We start from the raw sequence: 12994 nt of genomic DNA on the forward strand, positions 1-12994 counted from the left end.
TCATTTCTCAAAGTTTTCTTCCTCATATTTCATGAAGCTTAATCTTTTACTATAAGTCATAGTGATTCATGTATCTATTGCAATTTCTATTTGTTACTTTGGTGACTTTTTTCCAGTAAGGAAGATTGAAAATTTATGTTCTCTTTTGTCACTTTCTATAGGTTTTTTCATATACATTTTGGGAAAATTGCTTGTGGATTGTAATATATTTGATAGCACACAACAACAAATATGTGATAACTAATATGGAACCAATGATGAAGTTTGTTAAAAGAACCAAACAGATTTCTCTCTTGCTTGCCACAGTTAGTATATTATTTTGATTGTTTTTTCTTCGGTACAAACAATTTGTATGTCATTGCACTCTTCCTAGAATATTAGTATAGACACAATTAGTCCACTTCTTTTGTCGCAAGTTAACTAATTTGTCATATTTCTTCGCCTCTTCTTTTTTGGCATAATAAGAGATCAAGTTTTCTTGAAACTAATAGATGTCCAAAATATACTATAACAAAAATATTTTTTATCGGCAATAAATATGCACATTAACAAAGAGTGCTAGAGCCTTTACCGACATTAATTCAATGATGCTATAAACTTTAGGGACATTTACAGAGAGTACCAATTGCCTCTGAAAATACATATTTAGCGACAATTAAGCTATTAATTGTCGTTAAAGATCCTTTTTACAGTAGTGATAACTCTTTATTTTGATAATAAAAAAAATTGATAAAGAAGTAACAACTCTTTATTTTGGATTGTTTCAATTAAATTTGTGAACTGTAAACTTTGATACAACCCGATAGACTATCTTTTTGAAAAATATGTTAAGCAACATGCCTTTTTCTTCTTGATTGCTAGGAAAGTAAGGTTGTATTTATTATTATTTGTGGATATTTGTGAGTTCAGGTGCTCACAAAATTATGTTGTGAGATTTTAATATGTTATGTGTCAAAATTTTGGTTTAGAATATCCAGTTGTGAACAGTTCCATTCAGATGTCACCTACTACATGGTTGATAATTGCATTAATTTTTGTAACTGCATACTATAACCATAACAATAACTATGGTTTAATTCCAAATAAGTTGGGGCTAGTTATATGAAACCTAAGCAATAGTAATGACTATTCTGAGACAATGAAAAAAAACATTTATGATACTAACAGTTTTAGGGTCATTTTTACCATATACATGATACGTCATACTATAATAAAAACAGATTGATGGAGGTTCATAAGAAAGGAGCAGAAGGTCTTCCATTTGAGTTTAGTTAATTATGTTCTTGTATGAACGTGATCTTCCACTTTACTTGGAAGTGTTGTTGTTCGAGGCTTTATGGTCTCTTCTTAAACGTCTGATGTTGTTCTTCATAACTTTTTGGAATTTAGCAAATTTCATTACTTCTTACCAACTATTTCTATGGAGAGTTTCTTAGCCTTCTTTCTTATACTTAAAATCTCTCTATAACTCATAATTTTGTATAACAAAAACAAAAATTAAAAAATATAGCACTTTAAGATTTCGGAGGAACACTTTGCCTTAAGATAAAATGTTCTTGACAATGTAGTGTATGTATTGAAAATATGAATATTACCGAATGATCGTATGTAAGCTTAATAAAATAGTTCAATCCCGTGCGAAGCACGGGTAATTTACCTAGTTATAATATAAATAAATATAGAATATGTACTAAATTGGGTGTTTTAAGAAGAAGAAGAAGAAGAGGAGAAAACTTAGAAAATTTGTAGTTTAAAAATGTGAAAGAACTCCTCTATTTATAGCCAACAAAGGTAGTAAGAAAATGTGCTTATTGTTCCTTAACAAAAAACACAAAACTCTTCAGAAAAGTACAACCCTTTCAAATGTTACAATATATCCAAAAAGTTACAACTCTATAGGAAAGTCACAACCCTTTAGAAAAGTCACAACCTTTCAGAAAAGTCACAATCCTTTGGAATAGTCGTAACTCTTCTAAAAAGTCACAACTCTTTGAAAAGATCACAACTTGTCGGAAAAGTCACAACTTTTTTGAAAAGGCACAACCTTTTGAAAAAGTTACAATTCTTTGAAACAGTCCCAACCTTTTAATGTGAAAAGGTGTATGCTTTTAATATATTTTATAATCTAATTATTAAAATAAATGTAACATAATATAAAATATAAAAGATATACTAAATTATATGTTTTAAGTTGGGAGTATTATCATAATCAAATATTCAAGTTAGGGAGTTCATGTTTTTAAGATAGATAGATAGAGAGACAGATAAGAAAAGTTTACATGTTCCAATTATTATTTTTATATTCTTTGTTAATGGTGATATAGGAAAAAGTTGGGGAGTCTCAATGATTAAAACTGTTGCTACTTGTAAACTTTCTTAATTCTCCTAATCACTTGTAATTATTTTTATTTCAAATTTTTCCTAGCTAGTGCCCTCCAGAATAATAAACACGTGACTTGATTTTTTTCATAATTCTTTAGTTGTTCATTTTTTCCAAAAATAATGTATTTCAATATATTTTTAGTTTTTTAAATACGATTTAAAAAGTTTTGAAAAACTTAATGAGATCTTTTTATAATTTACTAGTTCTAGAATAATCAAGAAACACACATTTGAGAATACAAGGGGTTTATATCTTTCGCCTGATAAATTTATTATGGCATATTTAGAGGTGTTTATAGACAATGATATGGAAGTGCAGGGAAAACTAGATGCTACTGGCTAAAGAATGAAGAATAGGCCATCAAATTGAGTATTTTATAATTTGAATCAGTAATTTAAAAGATGAGGGCATGAGGCGAGATGTTTTATGTAATACGGGGTGATATGTAAGCACCGAGACACGGGGCGTAAGTTTGTGGATCTGTGGAGAGTAAATCTTATGGATCTACGAGGTGTAGTCTCATGTATATTCAATTTTATAATTTTATTACTAAGAAAATAAGAGAAAGTAAAATTTTCAATTATTTTGCAAATAATTTTTTATAAAATAACATATAATATATAGAAAAAAATATTAAGTGTTATAAAATCAAGCTCATAATGATATAGCTATAAAGAGAAGAAGACAAGATAAGTAGATGCAGGAGAAAACTTTTTCTTCTATTCAAGTGTCTCTTCCAAATGGTGAATGATATCTCTATTTATAGTGTTGAGATATCACTTTCAAAGGTCACCAAACTAGTAGATATATAGTTATCCAAAAAGGTTCTTATCATCTTGGAAGTATACATACATGAATCCAATTAGTTCTTGAATAAATCAAATGGATAATCCACAATCAATGGATTTATAACACTCCCACTTGAATGTCCATAGATAATGTGCCTCGTTAAAATCTTACTAGGAAAAATCCAGTGGAAAAAATTCTAGTGAAGAAAAAAGAATACACACATCTCATAATAAGCTTTAAGTGTTGTCTCATTAAAAATATTACTAGGAAAACCCAACTTGGGACAAAACAATGGTTAAGGAAAAGAGTACAACGCATATTTCATTCCCCCTGATGAAAGATTCACTTGATATCTCGAAGACGATGCATTCCAATCTTGTATCTCAACTTCTCAAACATTGATGTTGGCAATGCCTTGGTGAATAAAACAGCAAGATTATCACTTGAACGGATATGTTGAACTTCTATCTCACCATTTTGTTGAAGATCGTGTGTGGAAAAAAACTTTGGTGAAATGCGTTTTGTCAAGTCTCCTTTGATGTATCCTCCTTTTAATTGAGCGATACATGCAGCATTATCTTCATACACTGTGGTTGGTATATTTTTTTCAAAGAAAAATCACACATTTCCTGAATATGGTGGGTAATTGATCTCAACCAAACGCACTCTCAACTTGCTTCATGGATGGCTATTATTTCTGCATGATTTGAAGAAGTGGCTACCAACGTTTGCTTCATTGATCGCCAAGATATTGTTGTGCCTCCATATGTAAATAAATAGTCTATTTGAGACCGAGCTTTATGAGGATCAGATAAATATCCTGATCTGTGTAACCAATTAGTTCTGATTTGTATTCATTGAAATAGAATAAACTCATGTTCATGGTCCCCCGAAGATATCTAAGTATGTGTTTAACACCATTCCAATATCTTTTTGTTGGAGAGGAACTGAATCTTGCCAGTAAACACACTGCAAAACAGATATTTTATCGAGTATTGTTAGCAAGGTATATCAGTGCCCCAATTACACTAAGATATGGAATTTCATCACCAAGAAGCTCTTCATCCTTTTTTTGAGGTCGAAATAGATCTGTATTGATGTCAAGCCATCTTATCAATGGATGTGATTTATCCATGTAAAATCACTTTAGAATCTTTTCTGTGTATGTTGATTGATGGACAAGTATTTCATTTGCCAAATTCTCAATCTGTATGCCAAGACAAAATTTAGTTTTGCCAAGATCTTTCATTTCAAATTCCCTTTTCAAACACTCAACAACTTCTAAAAGCTATTTACGAGTGCCAATGATGTTCAAGTCATCAACAAATACAACTATTATAACAAAGTCAAATTCTGATCTTTTTATAAAAAATTGCAAGGACAAATAGGGTCATTTTTTGTACCTTTTATTCCTTGATTATTTCAATCCACATAAGGATTCTCAAATATTTATTGAAAAAGTTTCTTTCAAACCATGTGTATGCTTCAGGCACCTTGAATGCTTCAAGGATTTTTATAAAATATTTATTGTCTAGCTAGATATGACAATTTTCCATTATATGCATTCAAGTTTTTCATATGTAGTCAGCTCAAAAATAACCTCATTGCATCCACCATAGGAGAAAAGATCTCCAATAATGTCAGGACTTTTATAAAAAATCTTTATGCCCCAACGCACAAGCCATACTTAATATCTTACGGTTATACTATTACATAATAATTTATTTGTACCCCACTGGCATTATACCTTGATTTAGGGACTATCAGTCCAAAACGTCACTTTTCTGAGTGAAACAAAAGATACTTGAATTATGTATTTTACTTGGCCAATCATTTATCTGTCCACATTATATGACATATTTGAATTCAAGATCCTTGTCACGATTAATATCATGAAGCACTACTTCATATCAAAGATACCGTTGACGGTTATTTGATATCGATTCCAATATGACATAACTTATTGAGATCTCTTCATTTTTCATCATTTCAGGTACCTGAACTTTTGTCAAGGTTTAATAAAGTGTTATTTTTTTGTGATCCTTTAAAGCACTTGCCTCATTATCATGACCATCGTGATCATTTGCTCCTCCCATTCCTTAAGAAATTTTATATTTAGAATTGATTGGTCTACCACGCTTCAGGCGTATCATAGACTATGTCCTTCAAGAACTTCTCATTGGAGAATTTGCAGCAGAATTATAACATAGGGTTAGTAAATTCATCTGGCAATCGATTTTCAACAAATGAATTATCCCTTAAACTTCAAGTTCATATTTTTAACGAGGATCTAGATAATTCATAATTCACCTCATATATAATTTTGAGCTATCAATCTTCTCTCCCCCTAATGTTTGAAAATCTAGCATTCATCCCAACATCATTTGAGAATTCATCTTTGTGCTTGATGGAGCAATTAAATCATAAACACACATTCACTATTTTAGACGAAAAAATTATTTGGTTCCTGACCCTGAACCAATGTTGATAGGGGACCTCTGTTGGCTCGATGCATACAAGTGTTGCTACATGTTAAATAAATTTATCTCAAACCAAATTTCTTTTGAGAGATTTGTTCTTGTAACCATTGGTTTAGTTATAATTAGAGGCATACAATTTCTGTTAAACCAACTATCAACATAATTTTATACTTTGAAACATGCTCTTGATCTAATAATTCGAGAAAATGATCTTATAAAAAATAATTTGTAAGTTGATAAAAGCATATGTGACTATCGCATAAATGTAATTATCAAAATCATATAATTGCAGACGGTCCACATGGTAGGTGAATGGGCTCATATTCACCTTGTTTATTATACGTTTCAAAACTTCAGGGGATACAATCTCAACCTTAGTTGGTACAATGATCATTTTATCATAAAAATAAGCAACACAAGAGAATTCTTGAAGAATATTTTATTTCTTCAATATATAATCACGTTTCTCAATTACTTTTGCATCACATTTAAATCAGAATGGTCAACTGTTCATGCCAACTGATCTTTTATTTCAGTACACTTATAGTTTACTTTTGCATGTGATTCCAGCAGCATCCCCATGTTTTTGTGCAACAACAAAAGGAAAAAATGAGTAATCTTTTACATAAATATTTATAACCTGCTTCGGTTGTAGTAATCTGAAGATATTTAATCTTTTCATAATTTATAGTCTCAATATAGTAATTTTTCTTTTCAATTCATCCGAAACTAAAAAAGTTTCTTTTGCGACTTACTACAACCCCAATATTGTTCCTCCAATAGTAACACAACTCGTTAGAGTTTACAATTAATTGTGTGTACTATCACATATTACATGACACCATCCGTATGGTGAGCATCTCCTTCAAGGAGAAAATTATATTATTATTATCATGATCAAAATTATTACAAGCAAGACATGTTTCTTGGTTTACTTTTGTCATACCATAGGTACACAATCAATGAAAAATTTGTATTGCCACACAATAATATTATTTTGGTCATGACCACAACCTTTATAGGTAAGAATTACTTCTTTATTTTACCCTTTCGATAGTTCATAATAAACCTACCATAATATTTATGGCGTATAAACGTGCACAACCATTGACCATTTCTGCCAAATAACATTTGTTTATTTCTGTCAAACCTCTCGTAGATGTGAGTTGTGGCATATTTCCAACCATATATGAATATGTTCGTATTTGTGTTTTTTTCCTTCATATTTTGACACATTCACTTTCAAGAATGGTCAAACATTCACAATGCTTATTACAAGTCACAATCTCTTCATGAGTTGACCATAATCATATATGCATGTCGTACCTTTGTATTTGACATATTTACATGACTCACCTCAACATCACTTTGAAAGATTAAGTGCACCATCACTTTATATTTTTTTTATTTTGATGGAGGATTTATAAAATTTACTAGATTAGGTCCACAAAAATTGAGTGTCAAATGACCTTTCATACCAAATCACAATAACTACTTTCAACCTTAGAAAAACCATTTTGAGATGATAATAATTACCTTCACATTTTTAAGGACTATTTGGAGAACCCATAGTGTTCTTCCTTTCATAATTGCCACAATGATGACTATTATAATTTTATCCCTTCACACCCGTATTCCTTTCAGACTTATTATTCACTGCAACCACATTTGTATGATAAAATAGAGCAATTGGATGGATTTCAAACTTATTATATATTGCTACCACATTCGCTTCAGGGTATGGAGCAAATTCAATGGGACGAATTTCAAGATTTTTCATCAAAAAATATATTATTTTTGCCTTAGTTATCATTTTATCATCACTATGGTGCATTGAGACTCAAACTCACTGTCTTATCATCATGGTGCATCAAAACGCAAATTGATGTCTTACCCTCTTGGTGCGATAGAACTTGAATTTACCATCTTATCTTCAAACATTTTTCATTATGTGCATCTGGACTTTAACCTGATGGCTTACCCTTTTGATGCAATGGGACTTAAATCCATTGTCATAACCTTCAATTGATATCATATAAGTCAAAACTAATAGAACTCAGCCGTGAGCCTTTAAAAAAATCAAGAATTATAGAAGCAAATTTAGTCAAAATAAGACTTAGAGTGTTTTCTCACCTCTAGTAATTATAAATATTAATAAGTTCCACATAATTAATACATAGAAAATAAACATGAAAAATTACTTCTTTATTCTTCAATTTTTTTCTAAAACGAAGAATTGTTAGTATAATCATAAACCAATGTATAAAATTGTTAAAGTAAAACAAACAATATGTTCTACCTGAAGAATATTAGCAAACGTAGGCTCAACAAAGAAGGTTGAATATTGTATTATTATTCTTGCATATACACGGCTGGATAGCCATATTTATAGACGAGAAAGCTATTTGTATTATACTAAACATAGGACTCCTATAGTTATTATACAAGACTCTTGTATGGACTCCTACTCCTTGTCGAACTCACTTTCATTCCCCCTCTAGCTGGACGTTGGTAAAAACTGAAACTGCTGCTTCGGCAAGGCCTTCGTGAAAATTTCAGCCACTTGAGTCGCACATGGAACATATTTAGTGATCATTGCACCAGTTGTAACTTTTTCTCGTACAAAATGATAATCTAGTTCAACATGCTTTGTGCACACATGGAGAATAGGATTACTAGTGAGGTGCAAAGAACTGATATTGTCGGAATAAAGGATGGGAGGAGATAACAGTGATACGCCAAGGTGTTGCAAGAGATGAAGAATCCATGTGATCTCCCCTTCTAGAGAAGATAGGGCACGATACTCAGCTTCAGCACTAGATTTTGATACAGTATATTATTTCTTAGATGACCAGGAGATACAATTAGCTCCTAAGAACACACAAAGTCCTATTGTTGATCGACGAGTGATTGAATAGCCTTCCCAATCGGCATCTGAGAAGCCAACAAGTTGTAAGGAGGATGGAGAAGTGATGCGAAGTCCAAAGTTTATAGTCCCTGTGAGGTACCGAAGAATACGTTTTACTCCTTGCCAATGAATAGTTGTAGGAGCTTGCACAAATTGACACACTTGATTGACAACATGAGTAAGATTAGGACGTGTCAGTGTAAGATATTAAAGCCCTCCAACTATACTCCGATAATCAAAGGCATCAACAGGAGATCAAGTTGGGATATGAAAATCACTTTTCTACGACAACGACGTATTGATTGCTCTAGCACAGTGCATCATGGTCTGTTTGATAATATCATTTGCATATTTCACTTGACTAAGATAGATTCCATATGTATAAGGCACAACTTCAATTCCTAAGAAAAAATGGAGACTGCCCATATCTTTTAGAGCAAAGTGAGTACTCAATTGACAGATGATGGTCTGCAAAATCATGATATTGTTCCCAGTTATCATGATATCATCGACATAGAGCAGCAAAATCACAATGTCACCCTTGTGTCGATGAACAAACAAAGACGAATCAGTATGGCTTCTAAGGAAGCCTAGGTGAAGAAGAGTTTCACTAAACCTTTGGAACCAAGCCTTTGGTGCTTGCTTTAGCCCGTAGATGGCCTTTTCCAGTAGACAAACATTTTGGGAAATTAGCATCTTCAAAACCCGGAGGTTGCTGCATATAGACAGTCTCTTTGAGTTTTCCATATAGGAAGGCATTTTTGACATCGAGTTGGTGAATAGGCCATTTTTGTACCATGGCTATAGTTAAAACTGTGTGAATCATTGTTGCCTTCACCACTGGACTAAGTGTATCTTCAAAGTCTGTGCCTTCAATTTGATTATATCCTTTCGCTACCAAGCGAGTTGTATATCTCTCAAGTGTACCATCTGTCTTCAATTTTGTCTTGAACACCCACCTTGATCCAACTACATTTATTTGAGGTTCCCGATGTACTCATGTACAAGTCTTCGGGTGTTATTATGATATAGGGCATGCATATCTTCTCTCATAACTTGCAGCCAATGATGTTGAGATAAAGCTTCCCTTAGGTTCTTGGGTTCTCTGTTAGGAGAAGAGGTGGTAGCCAGAAGTGTTAGAAAATTTGGTGGTTGTAACATGGCTTTTGATTTTTTCCTTGTCACCATGTGATGTGTGTTATCTGGAGAGGGTGGTGATATAGTTGGAGGACACTGGTAGCCACTGAGATCAACACATAAGTTAATACATGCGGACTCACCAAGAGGCAAACATGCAGACGATGAGGCTTATGGACTATTTTCTGGAATTGCAGTTGAAGAGCTGATTTTCGGAGACTGTAGTATTTCAGTATGTGAGTTTTTTGTCGGGGACCTCATCTAGGCAATGTCGACAGTGGTGGCATTTGGTTCACCAGATGAGAGAGGCTCTATTATGTTCTGATAATTTTCATCAACAATAGCGTCTTGAGTAGCTTTTGGAGTAGGCACAACTTGTATTTTATCAATTTGTATTTTTATGTCTTTCCTCGTCTCCTGAAGTGCCCTTTGGTTCAATTATGAAGTCTTTGTAAGTGCACAAAGTGTAACAGTTGTTGGCCACATCCTGTGTAGAATTACAAGAGAAGGGTAGCCATGTTTTATCAAATATTACATGTCATGATATATAAACTCTTTTTGTTTGTAGATGATAGCATCTAAAGCCCTTATGTAGAGAACTATATCCAATAAATACACAGGGAAAATTCTTGGGCTGAAATTTATTTTTGTTGTATCCCTTTAGATGTGGAAAGCACCTACAACCAAAGATCTTCAAACCAGTGTAATCTGGTTTTTTTTGTGTAACTTCTGAATAGGAGACTACATTTTCAAGACCGGCGTAGGGAGTTTGTTGATAAGATATGTTTATTGTCATAAATGCTTCAACCCATAAGTGCAAAGAGACACTAGCATTGAACAATAAGGTTAAACATGTCTCAACTAAGTGTTTGTGTTTTCTTTCGGCAACTCCATTTTGCTCAGGTGTGTGTGGACATGATACATGTCTTTGAATTCCACATTGAGCAAGAAGATCAATAAACTTCTGACTACTAAACTCTCCACCTCCATCACTTTGGAATACTTTTATTTTCCTATCAAATTGATTTTCTACCAATCGTTGAAAGTTAACAAAGGTGGAGAAAAAATCTGACTTTCTTTTCAATGGGTAAAACCAAGTGTATTTTGTGTGATCATCTACAAAAATCACGTAGTATTTGATACCTTGAGGAGAAGTGACAATTGAAGGACCTCATAAATCCCAATGAATTTTGATAAGAGGTTCAACCTCAACTTTATTTGAATTCTCAAAAGGTTGCTTACAACTTTTTCCCATTTGACACGCAGTGCAAATAGAATTTTTTTTATTCCAACTACTAATTCTAACTAATCTATTAGAATGTAAAAACTACATAGTCCTAAAATTAGGGTGTCCCAATCATTAATGTCAGACTTCATCAGATGCTTTATTCGAACGTACAACAACTAGAGTTTGATGCACTTCTTCATCTACACAGTGGGATCCAAAGCATACAGTTCTCCTTTTTTACTCCCCTTTGTGGGTGTCCTCCTTGTTTTCTTGTCCTTAACAACAAACTCAGAGTCAGAAAATTCCAAAAGACATTCATGTTCACTTGCAAGTCTACTTACAGACAAACAATTTTTCTTTAATTTCGGTACAACTAGAACATTCTTCAATTGCAAACATGTACCTAGATTATTATTCCCAATATAAGTAATTTTAAGTCATTTTCCATCACCTACCATAATAGAATTTGTGCCTTTGACTAAAGTAGGGTTTTTTAAAGTACCTGTTGTATTAACATATAATGAGTTGCTCCAGAATCTATATACAAATTGTTGTCAGATGGCTCATTGATAGTTAAGGCTGAAAAACCTTGTGGTGTTTCTTATTGGGATTGATAAAAATAGTCCCACCTATAGAAACAAGTGACAGTTGTGTGATTGTTTAGTCCACAAATTTGGCATGTGTTTGCTTGTGGTGGAGTGCTCTTTTAATTATTTGTAGTGAAACCAGATTGTCTCCCAGTTGTGTAGTTATTGGGCATAGGTCCTTGATGACCTCTTTCTCGACCTTGTCCTCATCCTCTATAAGAGTTATATCCTCGACCTCTACCAAAACTTCCTTGGGTTTTTTGGGCTTTCGACATTATCGGTGTCACTATCTTCTTCTCGCATGTCGAATCCTCTTAGTGCGTTAACAAACTAAGGAAAGGTTGGATATGGAGGCTTACTCAACATGACGGTCCTCAAAGTCTTGTATTTGTTTCCAAGACCCTTCGCAAAGTTTATAACTTTGGTATCTTTATCTAAGATTTTGTGTATGGCTGTGAGGCTATCACAAATTCCTTTAAATTCTTTCATATATTCATCCATGTTTTTTGCACTCATCTTATTACTCTGAATTCGTTGTTTTAGTTGAAACTTTTTGTCTTTGCTAGCTTGTAATAACGGCTAGCATTTAAGACTCTTGTTACCTATAGGAATCTTCTCACTTATAAGACTCTTTTTATTTTGCTTATCAGCCTTTTTATATTTAGAAGTGTAATTACGTAGGTTTCTCTAAGTTGTTATTTTATTCTTCAGCCTTGTATGTAATACACTGGCTATATAAAAGGCCAATACAATAATCAATAAACACAAGTTCATCTGCGTCTAGTTCTTCTCTTTCTCTTTATGGTATTCAGAGTTCTATTGCTTTAACAAGCTTGATCCTTTTTTCCCTCCCAGCCCACACGCCTCCAGCCAAAAATGGCCCCAAATACCAGTGTCGTCAATGCCGACATCTCCGGTTCAAAAATTATTGTCCAATTCAATCTGGTTACTCAACTCCTCATCAAACTTGCTGGTAGCCATAACTTTTCGTTGTGGAAGGCTCAGTTGTCCATGCTTATGCGTGGACACAACCTCTTTGGTCATCTTGATGGATCGATCCCAATCCCTTCAAAAACTATCTCTAAAAACAATCTCGAAGTATCCAATCCTGCCTATGTTTTCTTGTTTCAACAAGATCAGCTTATACAAAATGTTATATTGGCAACTGTGGATGCGACCATTGGTAGTACAGTCGCTTCTGCTCCAAATGCCAAAGTTGCCCAGGATGCCTTGCATACTGCTAATGCAAATAAATCTCAAACTTGTATCTTTAGTCTTAGAGACCGTCTAGCCCGTCTCTCCAAAGACTCTCGTCTTGTTGCAGACTATCTCCATCAAGTTCGCTCTCTCTGTGATGAACTTGCCACTGCTAGCTCCCCCATCTCCAATGAAGAATTGGTTGTCAAGATTCTCATTGGTCTTGGGTCTGAATTTCGAGAAATCTCAGCCGCTATCCGCTCGAGATTCAGCTATTCCCTATGA

At 33.4% G+C, this 12994-nt stretch overlaps 1 protein-coding gene across 1 annotated transcript; it reads left to right on the top strand.

Moving 5' to 3' along the window:
- Positions 1 to 12388: 12388 nt before the first annotated feature.
- On the top strand, positions 12389 to 12994 carry LOC107059817 (uncharacterized). Its single transcript, XM_015306826.1, has one exon. The coding sequence runs from the start codon at positions 12389 to 12391 to the stop codon at positions 12992 to 12994; it is 606 nt and encodes a 201-aa protein (XP_015162312.1).

Source organism: Solanum tuberosum, unplaced genomic scaffold (genome assembly GCF_000226075.1).
Source record: "Solanum tuberosum cultivar DM 1-3 516 R44 unplaced genomic scaffold, SolTub_3.0 scf00038, whole genome shotgun sequence".
Taxonomy (NCBI): domain Eukaryota; kingdom Viridiplantae; phylum Streptophyta; class Magnoliopsida; order Solanales; family Solanaceae; genus Solanum; species Solanum tuberosum.

Excerpts from the sequence above, each read along its gene's own strand:
- LOC107059817 (XM_015306826.1), top strand. The coding sequence starts at position 12,389 with ATGGCCCCAAATACCAGTGTCGTCAATGCCGACATCTCCGGTTCAAAA.